General features: G+C 42.1%; 1 protein-coding gene across 1 annotated transcript; it reads right to left on the bottom strand.

Moving 5' to 3' along the window:
• Nucleotides 1-5143: 5143 nt before the first annotated feature.
• Nucleotides 5144-19259, bottom strand: LOC122557467 (interferon-inducible GTPase 5-like). The gene is made up of 2 exons (XM_043705225.1): nucleotides 19224-19259; nucleotides 5144-7602 (listed from the first exon to the last, which is right to left on the bottom strand). Exon 2 carries the CDS (start codon nucleotides 7598-7600, stop codon nucleotides 6407-6409), a length of 1194 nt encoding a protein of 397 aa, XP_043561160.1. The 5' UTR covers nucleotides 7601-7602; nucleotides 19224-19259; the 3' UTR covers nucleotides 5144-6406.
• Nucleotides 19260-20164: the final 905 nt, after the last annotated feature.

Here is a 20164-nt window from a genome sequence, read left to right as displayed (position 1 = left end):
GGAGAATATTCCATCACTCTCCAGACTTATTCGTTGTAGGTGATGAATAGGCTTTCGTGAGACAGGAGTTGAGTTACTCACCACAGAATACAATATAATGCCAGTTACTTAAACTTCGAGTAATTGATGTTGTGCCTATCTGTAGTAATTTATGAACTAAAATGTTGAATGATTTCCAGACTAATTGGCCTGAAGTTTCTGAGGAGCAAGAAACCCCATCAGATTGCCACTCTGTTCGGACTCCTTGCTGCCAATGATAACACACTACAATTCTGTCTGGGACATCCCATCCCAGCCTCTTCAGAAATGTGGAGCATTGTTTAATGCAGAATCTGTTCTCCTTCTGGCTAGACTATTAGAGGAAGCTAAACCATGCTCTGTTATTTCTTTACAGCAGTAGCTGTTTTATTCTGGTACATTCATTCTCAAGCACAATGAAGAGCTTTGGGACATTTCAGCAGCATTTTTGCGAGTCAGTGAATGATCAAGTTCCACTTTTCTGTAGAGGACAATTTTATATTGACTGCAGCAGACTACTACAATGACTGAGACCCTGCAGGGTGGTATTGGTGGGCACACTGGATCACTTACTGGAATCAGATGGGATGGCACAGTGGCTCAGTGGTTAGCACTACTGCCTCATAGCACCAGGGCCCTGGGTTTGATTCCACCCTCAGGCGACTGTCTGTGTGGAGTTTGCACATTTTCCCTGTATCTACTTGGGTTTCCTCCCACAGTCCAAGGATGTCAATGTGGACTCGATGGGCCACATGGCTTGCCTCCACACTAGAGAGATTCTATGAATGTGTACGGGCTTAATGGCATGCTCAACCATTGCCTGGTGAGCCAGTCACATTATTGCCTCCAGCTGGATTTCTTAGAAAGAGGTATGTAGCCGTGTCTTCTGTGGCTATCACTTGTCTACACAGAGCTAACCTCCCAGCTTGGGGATTGGAATGAAGATTACAGACAGCACAGGGAGCTAGAGGATGAAAGAATCACAGTAGCTGCCAGGGTTCAGCCTGTGCACACGCTGAGGTACCTCTCATCATGGGCACAAGCCAATTTATGATTATTTCAAGTGATGTGGATGTCACTAAGTGAGACAGCAGTTATTGCTCAGCTCAAATTGTCCTTGGGTCATTGGTGGTGAGCTACCTTCTTGAACCACTGCAGTCCTTGGAATATATGTGCACCCATGAGCTGCTAGCAGATGAGTTCTGGGATTTTAACCCTGTCATGATGAGGACCACCATCCTCCACAGTAAGAGTGGGAAACCCTCCTTTGGACACTGAGGGAATGGGAGCTCTTGCTTTTGATAAAGCTGAAAGTCTTGATGGGGTCATATGAGAATGATGATGATTAAAAACTCAGTACTCCATTCCCGCAAAACTGCGACTTCAATGAAATAAATATATTCTCCAGATCAGGACAAGAGGACTTTTGTGGGATTCCACCAAGGGCCATAGCCAATCCTCAGAAAGAACCAGAGGTGTTCAAGGCTGTAACACCTGGCAGATATGGCTGTGAGTTGCTAGGTTTTCAGAGCAATCACCTGGAGCTCTGAATACGAGTCATTGCCAAGTAACGTTGTCTTTGGGAGTGGATTCTGTGTAAAGGGTTTGACCTTCACATTCTTTCTCCCCCTTCTTTCTCTCTAGTTCCCGGGGGACCAGCCCTCCCACTAAAAGATGGAATTTGTCATTATTACCAAGGCCAGCATGTAACAGAATCTCTCCATTGCTAGCTTCAGCCTTTATTGTGGGCAAAATGACTACTTTGAAGGTGTCACCCCATGCTCGGCCCAAGAATGTCCCACAGCATGTCTAGCCACTTCGAGCCCACACCTCCTGCCATCTCAGTGCCAAGGGCAAGTGTGTACCAACTACAAACCCTTCATTTGTCCCACTGGCCCTCTTTTGAGTCAGCCATTTGGTGCTGTTGAGCTTTTATCTCCCTCTGTTTAGCTGACTGGGTATGGAAGTTCAGGTAATCTAATATCATGACAATCTCTCAATGAGGACTTTAGCAGCTTATTTGGCTTCAGTTGGGAGGAAAGTAGATTTCTGCCTGATATTTCCTGAGGAAGGACTTTTGCTCAAAACATCAATTCTCCTACCCCTCAGATGCTGCCTGATCAGCTGTGCTTTACCAGTACCACACTCTTGACTCTAGCATCTGCAGTCCTCACTTTCGCCCAGGATTTCTGCCTCATCTACCTCTGTCTTGATGAACTTTGATGGTGCTGGGATCACCTTGATAAAACTGACATGTCACCCAATATCTCCTCCAAACTTACCGAGGGTTCCCGGAGTTCAGCTCATGAACAAGACAGGACACAACTGAATGTGGTGCTGCAAAAACCCTTTATTTCACTGAGATTTTTATTCATTAACTTCTCAGTGCTTGCTAAATTTTCAGAATTATACAGCTGGCTGGATCTATTTGCTTCTATACTATTAGATTACATTCCAATTGAATCTACTGTATTGAATTATACATTGACATACTCTTCACTATTGTATTACATGACAATTGACTCAGTGCTCTTCAACTAAATCATGATTGGCTCAGTGCTATAGGATTAAATTGCATTTGCCTTAATCCTGTTAGATTAAACTACCATTGCTTTAATGCTATCAGATTAAACTGCAGTTGTCACAATGCGATTTGATTGAACTGTGATTGGCTCAATGCTATTGGATCAGGCTGTGATTGGCTCAATGCTATTGGATTTTACATGTTAGAATGGCATAGTTTATAACAATGTTATGTTTTGGACTGTGTCTTTCATTTGGGATAAAATGAAGGGATCATTTTAGCCAGACTTTAGAACTGAAAACAACAGAGTGATATGTCATTTATTAGGACAACATGAACCAGACTGATATGCTTGTGAACAGGCTGATATTAAGAAAGAGGATGTGTTGGACATTTTGGAAAACATGAAGGTAGATAAGTCCCCTGGACTAGACAGGATACACCTAAGGAGCATAGACCATAGAACATAGAACAGCACAGTAGAGGCCCTTCAGCCCATGATGTGGTGCTGAGCATATATCTTTTTCTAAGATCAACCTAAACTACACACCTCTTAATTTACTACTGGCAATGTGCTTGTCCAGCAGATGCTTAAATGTCCCTAATATCTCTGACTTTACTACTACTGCTGATAGTGCATCCCACGCAAACACCACTCTTTGTGGGTTTCTGTGGGAAGTGAGGGAAGAGATTGCTGCACCTTTGGTGATTATCTTTGCGTCCTGACTGTCCACTGGAGTAGTATCAGAGGTTTAGAGGATGGAAAATGTTTTTCTCTTGTTCAAGAAAGGGAACAGAGATAACCCTGGGAATTATATATCAGTCAGTCTTACGTCGATGATGTGCAAATTATTGGAGATGTTTCTGAGAGACGGGATTTATGATTATTTGGAAAAACATAGTACAACAACAGAGTGATATGTCGTTTGTGAGGACAACATGAACCAGGCTGATATGCTTGTGGACAGGCTGATATTAAGAAAGAGGATGTGTTGAACACTTTGGAAAACATGAAAGTAGATAAGTCCCCTGGACTAGACAGGATATGCCTAAGGCTTCTACGGGAGCATAAACCATAGGACATAGAACAGCACAGCACAGCACAGTAGAGGCCCTTCGGCCCACGATGTGGTGCTGAGCATATATCTTTTTCTAAGATCAACCTAAACTACACACCTCTTAATTTACTGCCGGCAATGTGCTTGTCCAGCAGATGCTTAAATGTCCCTAATATCTCTGACTTTACTACTACTGCTGATAGTGCATCCCACGCAAACACCACTCTTTGTGGGTTTCTGTGGGAAGTGAGGGAAGAGATTGCTGCACCTTTGGTGATTATCTTTGCGTCCTGACTGTCCACTGGAGTAGTACCAGAGGTTTAGAGGATGGAAAACGTTTTTCTCTTGTTCAAGAAAGGGAACAGAGATAACCCTGGGAATTATATATCAGTCAGTCTTACGTCGATGATGTGCAAATTATTGGAGATGTTTCTGAGAGACTGGATTTATGATTATTTGGAAAAACATAGTTAGATTAAAAATAATCAGCATGGCTTTGTGAGGGGCAGGTCATGCTTCACAAGCCTTATTGAATTCTTTAAGGATGTGACAAAACACATTGAAGGTAGAGCAGTGGATGTGGTGTATATGGATCTTAACAAGGTGTTTGACAAGGTTCTCCATTGTAGGCTCATTCAGAAGTAAGGAGGCATGGGATGTGGGGAAATTTGGCTGTCTGGATAGAGAATTGGCTGGCCCATAGAACACAGAGGGTGTTGGTAGATGGAAAGTATTCAGCCTGGAGCTCGGTGACCAGTGGTGTTCTACAAAGATCTGTTCTTGGACCTCTTCTCTTTGTGATTTTTATAAATGACATTGATGGGGAAGTGGAAGGGTGGATTAGTAATATTGCCAATGACACAAAAGTTGGTGGAGCTGTAGATAGTGTGGAAGGCTGCTGTAGGTTGCAACGGGACATTGGCAGAAGGCAGAGCTGGACTGAGAAGTGGCAAATGGAGTTCAACCTGGAAAAGTGTGTAGTAATTCATTTTGGAAGGTTGAATTTGAATACAGAATACAAGGTTAAAGACAGGATTCTTTGCAGTGTGGAGGAACAGAGGAATCTCAGAGTCCATGACCACAGATCCCTCAAAACTGCCAGCCAGGTTGATAGGGTTGTTAAGAAGGTGCACGGTGTGTTGCCTTTCATTAGTAGGGGGATTGAGTGTAACAGCCGTGAAAGTATGCTGCAGCTCTATAAAACCTTCGTTCGACCACACTTAGAATATTGTGTTCAGTTCTGGTTGCTTCATCATAGGGACGTTGCGGAAGCTTTAGAGAGATTACAGAGGAGATTTACCAGGATGCTGCCTGGACTGGAGAGCATGTCTTATGAAAAAAGATTGAGGGAGCTATGGCTTTTCTCATTGGAGTGAAGAAGGATGTGAGGTGACTTGATAGAAGTGTACAAGATGTTGAGAGGCATAGATAGAGTGGATAGCCAGAGACTTTTTCCCAAGGCGGAAATGTCTATCATGAGGAGACATAATTTTAAGGTGATTGGAGGAAGGTTTAGGGGAGGTGTCAGAGGAAGGTTCTTTATACAGAGAGTGGTGGGTGTGTGGAATGCACTGCCAGTGATGGGTAGTAGAGTCAGATACATTAGGGACTGTAAAATTCTCAATAAGTCTCATCTTTTTACCTATTTATTGGAAGACCAGATATCTTCTTAAACAAAATATCAGTCTCTACAGATGGCACATGTAGGGAATGACTTTCATTGAATTTTTCAGCTTGTTAGCTAGAATTTCATTGTAAGGTCTGTGGAAACCTCAAAAGCTGACAAACAATTGATGCTAATTTTCTGAAATTGCCACCATCTTCCATTGAGGTTAGAAGCAGATTAACTGACAGACTTCCTCAAACTTTAAACTTTGAAATGTTAAGTTCCACTTATATTGAGAAGTGCAGTCTATTATTGAATAAACTAGTGCATTCTTCCAATCCATCTGTAGCAGGCGATAAGAGCAGAGAGTGATTCCTGGTCAACTCTGCTGTTGATGGGAAAGGTTAGTGACAAGTAGAGCATCTGACTCTAAGACCACCCAACAGTTGCACATATTATGGTTGCTCCATGTAACAGAAAGCCAAAGGAGGAAGAAGGAGACAATCTATCTTTGAACTGTTATATCAACGTAACGATAACAACACAGAACAAAGAGCACATTCAGACTGTTTCCTCTGAGTGTATTGCTGGAAGGGACCGTCCATTCACTGATGCAGCAGTCACATTCCTGAGCTAAGATCAATGGATTGCTTTGACCAAAGAACACAGAACCAGGACGGTGAAACAGAGAGAAAAATGAAACAGCGTTAGGACAGTCATTGCTGTAATTGAGAAATTGATTCCTTGAGATTTCAGCATGTAATCCGATTGGTACTTCAATAAATTATTAATTGCTGAAATGTTGCAATGTGATTTTTTTGACTGAAAGGTTAAACCACATCCTTGTTTGTTGATACTGTTTGAAGGAGTTTTCCTAATGTTCAGAGGGAAACAGTTATCACTTAATAAACATCATCCAAAGAAAATAAACTTGTCATTAATCACATTTGCTGAAAGCTTTTTTTAGGACTTGTTGTCAAAATAGGCTGCCTAATTTACAAAAATGAAGCGCATTCCATTGTTATGGCAACTTCTACATCCTTTCATATTTCAAGAGGTCCCACAGCCAATGAAAGAATATTTCAAAAATATTTCATTTCATTTGTCCACCCCAGTCCAACACCAGCATTTCCCACAATGCTTTCTTCTTTGGAATGTTTCATAAGTTATAGGAATTCAATGTCATAATACGTCAGCATTTCAGTCAGTCCCAAAGACAGCTTTTACCACTCTCTGTGCATTCTCTGTCAGGTCATTCAGTACATTATTCAACATCTTCCTGGTCTGCAGAAATGATGATCCTGCTCCAAAGATTGGACCGATGACTGGGATGAAGTCAAAGACAGGTTTAGCTGCAGAAATTCCACCAAAAACCGAACCTTTTAACTTTTGCAACACAAAGTCCTTACTTATTTCCCCTAGCAGGGGAGATTTCACCACTGCTTTCAGATCTTTTACAGGTTTCCCTGTTCTATTTGCTGGTCTTTGAAGTGACGCGTTGTCCAAACCCAGATATTTACGGAATTCTTTAATTGCACAAACCAGTATCCCAGTGTCACAAGCAAAGGACAGGCCAGAAACTGGAACTGCTCCCACTGATCCAGAAACTGTAGCTAACATCCAGATTTGTTTCTTCAGCCCTTTTCTTTTGTTATGGATAATTTCCAAGGTTGTGTTTGGAAGTGACATCATGAATATGTGCTTCTTTAGATCATCAAGGTTATTTGCGAGGGTTTCCCTTAAGTTTGGAAAATCAAAACCATTCATTTCAAAGCTTGATATCAGGAAAACAGTGAGTGCTGAACTCCCTGCCTCTTCCAATTTACTGGCACAGTCTCTTCTGATCGTCTTCAGTTCTTCCCCTTCATTAAAATTCCTGTTTCGCTTCCTCATTGAATAGAGATCACTATCTATTTTGGAGTGGGCAAAGTATAGATTCTTCCCAAGCTTTTTAATCTCATTAGCTATAGAAATGTCATTTTCTCTGAATCGGCCGTGTAAAATAATGACAAAGAAATCATATATTTGAAAAGTCATTCCACTCAGGTACATTTTTGTAGGGGAGTTTGTTGTTCCAATTCCTGGCAGGTTCCAGAAGCAAACATTTGGCAGGTGAGGGTGTGGGTATGAGGTTGGCTTCATTGTGGTTTCTGTGGGCCCAGATTCAGCTGCTCTGTCATCATCGCCCTGAACTCCTCTCATCGCATTGAGGAAGGTGGATTTCCCTGCACCGGAATCTCCCATCACTGCAATGTTCAGCTCGGTATTGCAAAGAATATTTAACTTCTGCTGTATCAAAGAGGCAGCGTTCCCCAGTCCACCTTTTTCATAAGCGGCCTTGTGATCTTGGAGTTCATCTTGATTAAAATATGTAGACTTGGAAGACTGAGCCATGTCTGTGGAAAAGAATGTAAACATTACACTGGGCATAACTTTGTCAGAATCTGAGTGTGTGTTTCTTTTCACAAAGAATGAGAAATGCAATCAAAATCTATTGATTTTAACTCAGAACCGATTGGAGTTGGAATATTTTACTCAGATACTGTGAGATACATTGATTATTAAAGAGTCTTGTCACTCTCTATGATTGCTATGTTGCTGTTATTCAGTGTTAATCTCAATGCTGTTGTGGGAATATACTGTCTACATTTGATTGACATGTTCACTTCTGAAGTTGTTGCAGGGAATGGGATGTACTTTGATTTTGTGTTTGTGGATACTGTGAATGGGAATGGAGTATGAAAAAATCCCTCAAACTCAGCAATGCCTTCCTAACCTGCAAACTTCTTCCTGACCTCTCCGCCCCCACCCCCAATCCAGCCTATCACCCTCACCTTGACCTCCTTCCACCTATCGCATTTCCAACGCCCCGCCCCCAAGTCCCTCCTCTCTACCTTTTATCTTAGCCTGCTGGACACACTCTCCTCATTCCTGAAGAAGGGCTCATGCCCGAAACTCCTGCTCCTTGGATGCTGCCTGACCTGCTGCGCTTTTCCAGCAACACATTTTTCAGCTGGGAATGGAGCATATCAGGAATAGTATGTCATGATGAATATCAGGCTCGAAGAAGGGTCTCGGATATTGAGAATCACGTTCAGCCCAATATCGCTAGTCAGGAATAAAAGCAGAAGTTGCTGGAAAAGCTCAGCGGGTCTGGAAGGACCTGTGAAAAGAAATCAGAGTTAATGTTTCAGGTACGGTGACCATTCCAATTGTTTTCATCGTTAGTCAGGGGATTGTTTATCAGGAATAATGGATCGCTGGGTGCAGAGATGAAATTTTACATTGGCACATAAATAGAGAGGGATAAAGGGGTGTGAAATTTTGAATAAAATTGAATATTGAAGGTTCAAAGTTGGATATTGCAGATTTGGAGTGAGACAATTTTGAGTAAGATGGATATTGGGCAAAGGAGCTCAGGGGAGAGTTGAACAGCAGAGCATTATATATAACTACCCTTTAGTGGCTGGGAGCCATTTCCCAATTGAACACAGGAAATCTTTCTTGTACACCCTGTGTTGGAATGGAGAAAGTGAGGACTGCAGATGCTGGAGATCATAGCCAAAAAGTGTGGCGCTCTAAAAGCACAGCAGGTCAGGCAGCATCCGAGGAGCAGGAGAGTCGATGTTTCAAGCATAGGCTCTTCGTCAGCCCATTCCTGATGAAGAGCTTATGTTTGAAACATCGACTCTCCTGCTCCTCGGATGCTGCCTGACCGACTGTGCTTTTCCAGTGCCACACGTTTTGACCCTGTGGTTGTAGTTACATTCCAGCTTAACATTTTCCCCTCGTTCCTGTTCGTATTGTAATTCAGTTTATGTGCTAATTTAAAGCTCAGTATGGCAAGATGACAGAATCAGAATATTCTCATTCTTTTCAAAGAAGGGTATTGGTGAGTTTATGAGGTACATGAACACTGATATTGATCTCTATTTCATCCACGCTGTGAGAGCACAGTAACAGTGGAAGCTGTGGCAGGCTCTCATCAGGTATTGAAACAGTGAACAGTCCACTTAATCCTTGGCATCAGAACTTCATTGGCACTTGATCCTAATTTTGCCTCCTTCTTTAGTGAGGTCATCACTTTGGGGAAGAGATGACCTTCTTGAGGACTCAGAGACACAGAATTTGATGGGACTTCTCCAGGATTCACTGCTGTGCCAACTGAACTTATTCAATTTGATGTTAGGACCAAGAACCAATTAAAGTCATAGAGTCACAGAGACCTACAGCATGGAAATAGACCCTTTGATCGACTCATACAAGCCGACCAGGTATCCAAAATAAATCTCATCCCATTTGCCATCCCTCTAAACCCTTTCTATTCATATACCCACCTAGATGCCTTTTAAATGTTGCAATTGTACCAGCATCCACCACTTCCTCTGGCAACTCATTCCATACATGTACCATCCTCTGTGTGAAAAAGTTGCCCGTTAGGTCCCTTTTAAATTTTTCTCCTCTCACCTTAAACCTATGCCCTCTAGTTCTGGACTCCCCCATCCCAGGGAAAAGACATTGTCTATTTACCCTATCCATGCCCCTCACAATTTAATAAACTTCTGTAAGGTCACTCCTCAGCCTCCGACACTCCAAGATAAACAGCCCAAGCCTATTCCGCCTCTCCCTACAGCTCCAATCCTCCAACCCTGGCAACATCCTGGTAAATCTTTTTTCTGAACCCTTTCAAGTTTCACAACATCCTTCCAATAAGAAGGAGACCAGAATTGCACGCAATGTTTCAAAAGTGCCTAACCACTGTCCTGTACAGCCACAATGTGACCTCCCAACTCTTACACTCAGTGCTCTGACCCATAAGCGAAAACATACCAAACGCCTTCTTCACTATCGTATCTTCTTGTGATTCCACTTTCAAGGAACTATGAATCTGCACTCCAAGGTCTGTTTGTTCAGCAACACTCCCCAGGACCATATCATGAAGTGTATAAGTCCTGCCCTGATTTGCCTTTCCAAAATACAACACCTCGCATTTGTCTAAATTCAACTTGGTTCAAAATGGAAGATTATATCTTCCTATAATGTGACTTCCAGGCCACAGCTGTCCACCTCTTTGACCAGTCTGTCAGAATACATTAAGATGAAAGCACTCATCGTGAGGTCTGGTGGTTTACTTTGAGGAGAACCAGTTGCTGAAAGGTGGGCACATCATCACACTGACCACCCAATGAGGATGAGGAGACAATAGTCACAAGAGAATCTAGTAGTCTTATATCAGCCACGGTACATTCCCTCTAGCCAAGCCCATCTTGTGAAGCAAAGAAATGGCCCTCAGCTCACATCATGCAATTGGCATTCATCTGTGCAGAGATTACCCAAATCTAGGATTCAATGTTTGATGAGATTTGTAGATGTGCTTATGCCAAGATTCTCTGTGCTGCTATTTCTCTATCCTGCCACATAGACTGATCCTGTCCCTAAACCAGTCACCACCTGCAGGAATGCTACATTGTGATTGAGTTCAGAAGATCAAAGATCCCCAGAAGAACCCAGTGGATGTGAAAGCAGAATGAGCTCCTACATTAATCACACTGGTCGATCGTCACTGCCTGACTCAACTCACCTCTTCATTTGCAAGGTCTGTCAGTGAAAAAATAACAGAGGCTGATTCACCAATGTGTAGACTCCCCTGACCAATGCCCAGGTTATTGAGAATCAATGTTAACTCCATCAGAACAATAACCAATAAATCCAGAAATCAAAGTTCCACAAGCTCTAAAATTATCACTCATCTCAATTGATGTTGATGTTGATCTACCTTCAAACTGGTCACAACTTGTCACAGACCCACCATCACAATATGGCTACCTCTGGAAATGGCTGGTGCAACATTCACAAGCTCATTGGTTTCCAGCTCCATAGCTCAACTTATCGATTCAAGAGGTCTGAATGTAACAAGGTCTCGTCGCTCTGCACTGGCCCTGTAACCTGACCTGCTGTCATTTTCCCAAAACTCTCCCTCTCCATCTTTTCTGGAGCAGTCCACATCTTCCAGACTTAATGCGTTAACAATGAAATCTCCAAAAGCTGTGATGGATCTCCCAGCCTTGGTGCTCATGACTGATGTCTGGACAGCTCCCTGAGTGGCCGTCTCCATTCAAGTGGAGTCACTGGATGCCTGATCCAGAGTCATAGTCTTTAGCATTTAACCTTTTGTTGTGGTTTCCAGCTTAGGCTCTTGGTGTTATGCAGCCAATTGATCCAGTTTATGTGCTTAACCTGATAGTAAACACTGCTGAATGCTGCGGTGCTGTGGGAGGAGTTACAGATCAGAGACCTCACAGCATCTTCTAATGGGGATAGTTTCTCTTTGTCACTGAATCTAACCCTGTCATAAATGTATCTGCTTCTGTCCAATCTTCCCTCACTCTCCTTTCCCAAGGGGAACAACTCCAGCTTCCCTAACCTAAGCTTGTCGCTAAAATCCTTCATTTGTGCATCGCAAAAAGAGAAATAACATCACTACCTAGCAACCTCCAGTCTGAAATGCAAGCACTTGCCCACTATTTGCTATCTTTCTTTCCTTAAACCAACTGACACCAAACCTCCAACTCTATGAGCCTCAATTTGCTAAACATTACGTTATGTGAGACTTCATCAACCTCTGAAAATCGATGCAGAGAATATCTAATGCTTTCCCTTCATCAAGGTTCACCTTTACCTTGCCACAAAAATCAATTAGCTTGGCCAAGGGTCATCTGCCTTTTACAAATCCTAAGTTCTCACCTTAATTAGTTCAAATCTCTCCAAGTTATTGAAAATAGTTTATTTTCATGTTTACTGTCTCTAAGTCCTGTTCAAGTGACCAGATGATAAAATTCCCAGAGTATAGAAGCAGGTCATTTGGCCTTTGAGTGCACACCAACCCTCCAAAGAGCAACCCAACCCATCCCTGTAACCCAGCACATCCTTGGACACAATAAGCAATTTAACATGGCCAATTCATCTAACCTGCACACCTTTGGACTGTGGGTAGAAACTGGGGCATCTGAAGGAAACCCGTGCGGACACAGGGAGAATATGCGAACTCCACACAGACAGTTGCCTAAGGATGGAATTGAACCTGGATCCTTAGTGCTGTCGAGAGAGCAGTTCAAAGTTTGGGAGAAGATTTGTAGCCCGGGTGCTCGTTGTTGTGGTTCTGTTCGCCGAGCTGGAAATTTTTGTTGCAAACGTTTCATCCCCTGTCTAGGTGACATCCTCAGTGCTTGGGAGCCTCCTGTGAAGCACTTCTGTGGTGTTTCCTCCGGCATTTATAGTGGCCTGTCCCTGCCGCTTCCGGTTGTCAGTTTCAGCTGTCCGCTGTAGTGGTAGTGGTAGTGGTAGTGGTAGTGTTGTCCCAGTCGAATTCATGTTGCTTGTCGCCTGCGTATGTGGCTACTAAGGATAGCTGGTCGTGGCGTTTCGTGGCTAGTTGATGTTCATGGATGCGGATCGTTAGCTGTCTTCCTGTTTGTCCTATATAGTGTTTTATGCAGTCCTTGCATGGGATTTTGTACACTACATTAGTTTTGCTCATGCTGGGTATCGGGTCCTTCATTCAGGTGAGTTGTTGTCACAACTCACCAGACAACAACTCACCAGAATGAAGGACCTGATACCCAGTATGAGCAAAACTAATGTAGTGTACAAAATCCCATGCAAGGACTGCACAAAACACTATATAGGACAAACAGGAAGACAGCTAACGATCCGCATCCACGAACATCAACTAGCCACGAAACGACACGACCAGCTATCCTTAGTAGCCACACACGCAGACGACAAGCAACATGAATTCGACTGGGACAACACTACCATTATAGGGCAAGCCAAACAAAGAACAGCCAGGGAATTCCTAGAAGCAGGGCACTCATCCACAAACTCCATCAACAAACACATCGACCTGGACTCAATATACCAGCCACTACAGCGGACAGCTGAAACTGACAACTGGAAGCGGCAGGGACAGGCCACTATAAATGCCGGAGGAAACACCACAGAAGCGCTTCACAGGAGGCTCCCAAGCACCGAGGATGTCACCTAGACAGGGGACGAAACGTCTGCAACAAAAATTTCCAGCTCGGCGAACAGAACCACAACAGAGAAAGCAGTGCTAACCATTGAGCAACCATGCCGCCCAGTGTTATGATCGTTGTTACTGCAAAAATACACTTCATTTTTGAATAAACGTTTCATACTTGTGACTTTTGTAATTCTCTTGTACCTCCACCATGTCCACCGTCCTTCATGATGGCCACCCCTTTCACCTCTACCCTCTGACTCTCTTGAGGTTTTGATTTATTGCTGGTGTTTTCTGTTGTGAAAACTAATGCAAAGTAACTATATGGTTCCTCTACCATTTCTTTGTTCCCCATTACTCCATCTTTAGCCTCATTTTCCAGCGGTGCACTGTCCACTCTTGACTCTCTCTTATCTTTTAGATACCTAAAAGAAATATTATGGGTTTTTTTAACCTTAACCCGAAGCCTAACCCTAACCCCAACCCGAACCCCAACCGTAACTCAAATATTGGAGATTATGGCAACTTCTGCTATCCCCTTGGGGACTTGGGATCTTATTAGTAAGGTCGCTGGGTGTTGGCAGGGTTAAGAAACAAAGGGGAAATCACATCTTGGGAAGGAGTTATTCCTGATGTATACAGGGGACAACCCCCAAGGACAGTGGCCCTTGCCTTCTCCTATTGCCAGAAGAAAATGCCCCAAATACATAAACTCCTCAACCAGGCAACCTTTGTCTATCTGACTTCTTCAGTCTTACATATAGATTAAAATCTCCTATGATTAATGTCATGCCTTTCTTACAAGGTCCCATTATTTCTCCCTTGTCACTCCACCCTATTGTGTTAAGAGGCTGTACACTGATCTTACCTTTATCATTTATCGTCTCTACCCAGAGTATTTTGACTTTCTGGTTTCCTGAACTTAGTTTATTCCTCTTTAGAAAATCACTCTGGATTTTCTTTGCTTCTTGCCTTTGAATCTTACAGGCATCCCAAAATGACTCAAAATTCAAGTTGAAAAAGGAAGAGATAAAATAAATGCGATAGCTATCACTGAAGATAAAGTGCTGTGAAATCGTAAGACCATAAGATAAAGGAATAGAATTAGACTATTTGGCCCATCAAATCTGCTCCACCAGTCAATCATCAGGAGGTGGAGAAGTCAATATTTTTGGTGTAACCCTTCTTCAGGACTGTTGAAGAGTCCTAAAAAAGGGTTAGATCCGAAACATCGACTTCTGCACCTCCTGATGCTGCCTGACTTCCAGCCTCCTGCTTGCCTACCGTGGATTCCAGTATCTGCAGCTTTTGTTTTGTCTCCCACCATTCAATCATTGTGGAAATATTTCTCAACCTGATTTTCCTGAGCTTGATCCCCTTACCAATCCAGAACTTACCACCTCTGTCTTAAAAACACTCACTGACTTGGCCTCCACAGCTTTCTGCAGCAATGAGTTCCACAGATTCACTACTCTCTGGCTGAAGAGATTCCCAGGGAAGAAGAAAGATATTAATGGGAGGATGAGGCAACCATGTTTGACGAGGGAAGTCAGGGATAGCATAAGAGCAAAAGAGAAAGCATGAAGGTTAGTAAGAAGACAGAGGATTGGCAAGCTTTTAAAACCAGCTGAGGAAACTAAACCAATTAAGCAGGGGCCAAGATAAATTATGCGAGTGAGTTAGTGAGTAACATACAAAAGAACCACAATAATTCATTTAGGTATCTAAAAGATAAGAGAGAGGCAAGAGTGGACAGTGCACCGCTGGAAAATGAGGCTAGAGATGGAGTAATGGGGAACAAAGAAATGGTAGAGGAACCATATAGTTACTTTGCATTAGTTTTCACAACAGAAAACACCAGCAATAAATCAAAACCTCAAGAGAGTCAGAGGGTAGAGGTGAAAGGGGTGGCCATCATGAAGGAGAAGGAAAACTATTGGAACTAAAGACTGACAAGTCTGTTAAACCTGATGAGATGGATCCTAGGATGTTAAAGGAAGTAGCTACAGAGCTAATCAATGTACAACTAATAATCTCCCAGTAATCGTTTGATTTTTCAGAAGTTCCAGAAGATTGGAAATTAGATTAGATTCCCTACAGTATGGAAACAGTTCCTTCAGCCTAACAAGTCCACACTGACCCTCCGAAGAGTAACCTATCCAGACCTATTTTGCTACCCTATATTTAACCCCTGACTAATGTACCTAACACTATGGGCAATTTAGCATGGCCAATTCATCTGGCCTACACATCCTTGGACTGTCGGAGGAAACCGGAGGACCTGGAGGAAACCCAAGCAGACACGGGGAGAATGTGCAAACTCCACACAGACAGTCATCCAAGGTGGGAATCGAACGCAGGTCCCTGGCCCTGTGAAGCAGTAGTGCTAACCACTGAGCCACCATGCTACCCAATATAGCTCCTGTATTTAAAAAGGGGAGGAGACAAAAAAAAGGTAGCTATGGGCCAGTTAACTTAGCATCTGTTATTGGGAAAATGTGAGGGTCCGTTATAAAAGATGTATTAGTGGGGCATTTAGAAATGCAGAATATGATCAACAGAGTTAATATGGCTTCATGTGAAGGGGAAAACATATCTGCTAAACTTATGAGACCTCTCCGAGCAGGTAACAAGCAGGGTAGATATAGGGGAAGCATTGGATATGAAGTACTTTGATTTTCAGAGTGCATTTGACCAGGTAACACACATGAGGCTACTTAATAAGTTAAAAACCTATGCTATTGGAAGCAATATATTAGCAAGGACAGTTGATTGCCTAATAAGTAGAAAACAGTAACTTGGAATAAGGTAGTGGGGTGATAATTATCAGGTCAACAATCTATAACTAGTGGTATACCGCAGTCATCAGTGCGGAGCGTGTTAATTATTTACAATATATATTGAAGGACTTTGATAAGGGAAGTTAATGCACTATAGCCGAGTTTGTGAATGACTCATAAATAGGTGGGAAAGCAAGTGGATGACACCATGTGCAGACAGATACAGACAGCTTAAGTGATTGGACAAAAACACATGGTAGACGGAATATAATGCGGGAAATTGATGAAGCACAAATTGATGAAGTTCCATCAGTAAGGAATCAGGGGAAAGTCTCTGTACATTCAAAACATAGAAGTAAAGTTATTATGATTTGTTTCAAAGAAAATTAAATTCAACATCAATGGAAACATGTCAGCCAACAACACATTAAAATTGTGAGATATGAACGGTCTATCAAGTTATTTTCAAGACTATTTTAGATCTATTATTATGAAATGAAAAGCTAATTATCTTGTTGCAAAAGAACCTTTCAGTAAAAGTGACTATCACATGATAACATTTTCCATTATATTTGAAAGTGATGCAGTTCCATCCAAAACTAGGATCTTAAATTGAGCCAAAGGAAACCATCAAGATAAGGGAGAGGTTGAACAGGCTGGGGCTGTTTTCCCTGGAGCGTCAGAGGCTGAGGGGTGACCTTATAGGGCTTTATAAAATCATGAGGGGTATGGATGGGATAAATAGATAAAGTATTTTCCTTGGGGTGGCGGAGTACAGAACTAGAGGGTATAGGTTTAGGGTGAGAGGGGAAAGATATAAAAGAGACCTAAGGGGCAACTTTTTCATGCAGAGGGTAGTACGTGTATGGAATGAGCTGCCAGAGGAAGTGGTGGAGGCTGGTACAATTGCAACATCTTAAAAGGCATCTGGATGGGTATATGAATAGGAAGGCTTTGGAGGGATATGGGCCGGGTGCTGGCAGGTGGGACTAGATTGGGTTGGGATATCTGGTTCTGGAGTAGAGTGGTGCTGAAAAAGCACAGCAGTTCAGGCTGCATCCGAGGAGCAGGAAAATCCGACGTTTCGGGCCTGATGGAGGACTTTTGCTCGAAACGTCGGATTTTCCTGCTCCTCGGATGCTGCCTGAACTACTGTGCTTTTTCAGCACCACTCTACTCCAGAATCTGGTTTCCAGCATCTGCAGTCATTGGGATACCTTGGGATATCTAGTTGGCATGGGCGAGTTGGACTGAAGGGTCTGTTTCCATACTGTACATCTCTATGACTCTATAAGACCAGCAAGATATGATGGATGACAGGCAATTATAAGTTTTAACTGAATAAAGACATGGCTTAGAGCAAGCACCCATTGCTTTGAAGCTCAAAAACCAACAACAAAGTCCAACAAAGGAAGTTGAACACTATATTACACAAACAAAAGTCTGATAATGTCACTAAAAAATATAGAAAGCCTGAGGTCAGGGGATTTTTTTGAATTCTCCAAAAAGGAAACTGATAAGCCCAAAATGATTTAAGACTGTAAAAAAAAGCTCTATACGTATGTAAAAATATCCAGATTTACAAAGAGAAATGTAATTACATTCCAAGAAGTTATAGGAGAATTTATAACTATCATGGAAAAATGACAGAGAAGCTAAATCATTATTTGGTGACTGACTTTAAACAGGAAGATGCAAAAACTTTGCCAGAAATAGAGATCTGCACCAAACTGCAGCTCAACCAATCCAAGGCAGTTTTTTTTTCCCTGAAACTCAAAGATTCCTGGTTCCACTCTGTCTCAAAATATCCATTCATTGCATCACAATGTTACACAGTCTTGTCTAGTGAAAATGTGCACGACTTAATATTTCCAAGTTCCATTTCGTTGGTGTTTCAACTCCATAGTAGTGGCTCACTTCTGCACCAGTTTGTCATTAAACATTGGCAACCCAGGCATGAGGTGGAGGTAGTGGGATGCAGGGAGTGCTATTATAGTGCAGTAACTGCTCCGAGGCCATGGGTTCAAATCTCACCTTAACTGTTGAAGTTTACCTTCAAGCAATAAAGCTAGTCCTAGTGATGATAAAGCCACTACTGCTTACTTTAAAATTCACTTTAGTTTGTTAATCTGCTTTAGGTAAGGAAATCTGTCTTGGTTACCTGTTTTCCCTTCATGTGACTCAAGACTAAAGCACTGGTAGTTGACTCTTAAATGACTTGGCAGGTTGATGAGTCCAAGAATAATTTAAGGGTGGGAAAACAATGTCTTGCCAGCGACAACCACATCTCATTCAGGATTTTATTAAAAGTTACAAACATGTTGCAGTCAAATGAGGAGGGGAAAGAGAAAAAAAAAACAGCCAGTCCCTCCTCACCTGGTCATAACAATCCGTCGACATGGCAAAATATTATTCTAGTTTATGGACTTAGGTCAAATGCTGATCTCCCAAATTTCAGATGACCATAAGGCCTAAGATGTAGGAGCAGAAGTAGACCATTCAGCCCATTGAGGCTACTCCACCATTCAGTAAGATCATGGTTGATCTGATAATCCTTAACTCCATGTTCCTACCTTTCCCGCATAACTCTCAATTTTTTGACTGATCAAAAAAAAGAAATTGTCCATCTCAGCCTTGAATGTACTCAATGACCCAGATTCTACAGCCCTCTGTGATTAGCTCAGTTCCACAGATTCACTAGCTGTTAAGAAAAGAAATTCCAACTTATTCTGTGATTCTTCCTTCTGGTCATAAACTCTCATACACGGGAAAGCAACCTTTTTTTTCATTTATCCTAAGAATCGTGTAAGTTTAAATAAGGTCACCTCTCATTTCTGTATTTAGTGAGAGCAGGCCCAACCTACTCAACATCTCCCCAGTAGCCGATCTCTTCATACCTGCTATCAGCCAATCAGCCAGTCTCAGGACTACCCTGTTCCCATTTTTTGAGATTCTGCCATAAGCATTTAAATATGTTTGCTCCATCAATGCTCTGGGTCCCTCAGCATCAAGACAGTTTTTCAATTTGATTTTCACATCTAAAAATTGAGTGACTGACTATGTTCTCACATGCCATCTGCCATTTGTTTTGACTATGTCCTTGCAGTTTCCTGCTCCCAGTCAAGTTCTCGCAAATTGTAGGCTGACAAATTATTTAAACCTGAACTTATATATCGGATGAATATACTATTGCTTTTTGCTTCATTCTTGACCTTACCTGAGGGTTTATTTGTGGAGAATTTATTGTTACTGACACTTTAATACCTTGATTTAGTGACGATCCTGCTACTTCAGTGTTGGATCTACTCTGTGAGGAGAGAGGGAAAGAGTCACTCTGTATAACACCTCTAGTCAAATGTCTGTTTCAAATAGATTATCCAATGAAATTGCAGTGTAGGAACTCTCTGCCTTGTAGCTAGGTAGAATCCTAACAAACAGATTCATATTCATAGTTAACAATCACACAAAACCAGGTTATAGTCCAACAGGTTTAATTGGAAGCACTAGCTTTCGGAGCAACTATCACCTGATGAAGGAGCGTCGCTCCGAAAGCTAGTGTGCCTCCAATTAAACCTGTTGGACTATAACCTGGTATTGTGTGATTTTTAACTTTGTACACCCCAGTCCAACACCAGCATCTTCAAATCATTCATATTCACGGTAGTGAAACTGTCTGTTAAGATTCTACCGAGCAATATAATCAGAAGCCTATTTATTTCCTTGTTCTTTAAAGATAGCAATCCTGACTAATAGAGTTGTAGGATACCGTGTGATCATTATATTTGCATTGTCTCTAGAATGAGAGTAATTGGAATGGTTTGAAGGATTTCAATTGTTTTCTATAGAAAACATTTCAGTGTCCTGATGTTTGGGGCAGTGATGGTGTGGTGGAAATGTCATTGGCCTAGTAATTGAGAACGACAGACTAATGCCTTGAACACATAGGTTTGAGCCCCATCAGAACAGATGGTGATGTTTGAATTCAATAAAAAGAGCCTGATGGTAACATGGGTGGAGTCTTCCTGGTCTCTCAACAATGTGGGAAAATCAGGAGAGACTGGCAGAAATAAGATCATTGACATCAAGATGACAAAGTCCAATTTTTTAATCAGATTTTGAGCAGTGAGATGAGAATCTCACTGGTGAGCATTGATAAGT

Source organism: Chiloscyllium plagiosum, chromosome 15 (assembly GCF_004010195.1).
Source record: "Chiloscyllium plagiosum isolate BGI_BamShark_2017 chromosome 15, ASM401019v2, whole genome shotgun sequence".
NCBI classification, from domain to species: Eukaryota; Metazoa; Chordata; class Chondrichthyes; order Orectolobiformes; family Hemiscylliidae; genus Chiloscyllium; species Chiloscyllium plagiosum.
The sequence above is the reverse complement of the archived record's forward strand: the minus strand, read 5'-3'. Positions and strand labels throughout refer to the sequence as shown.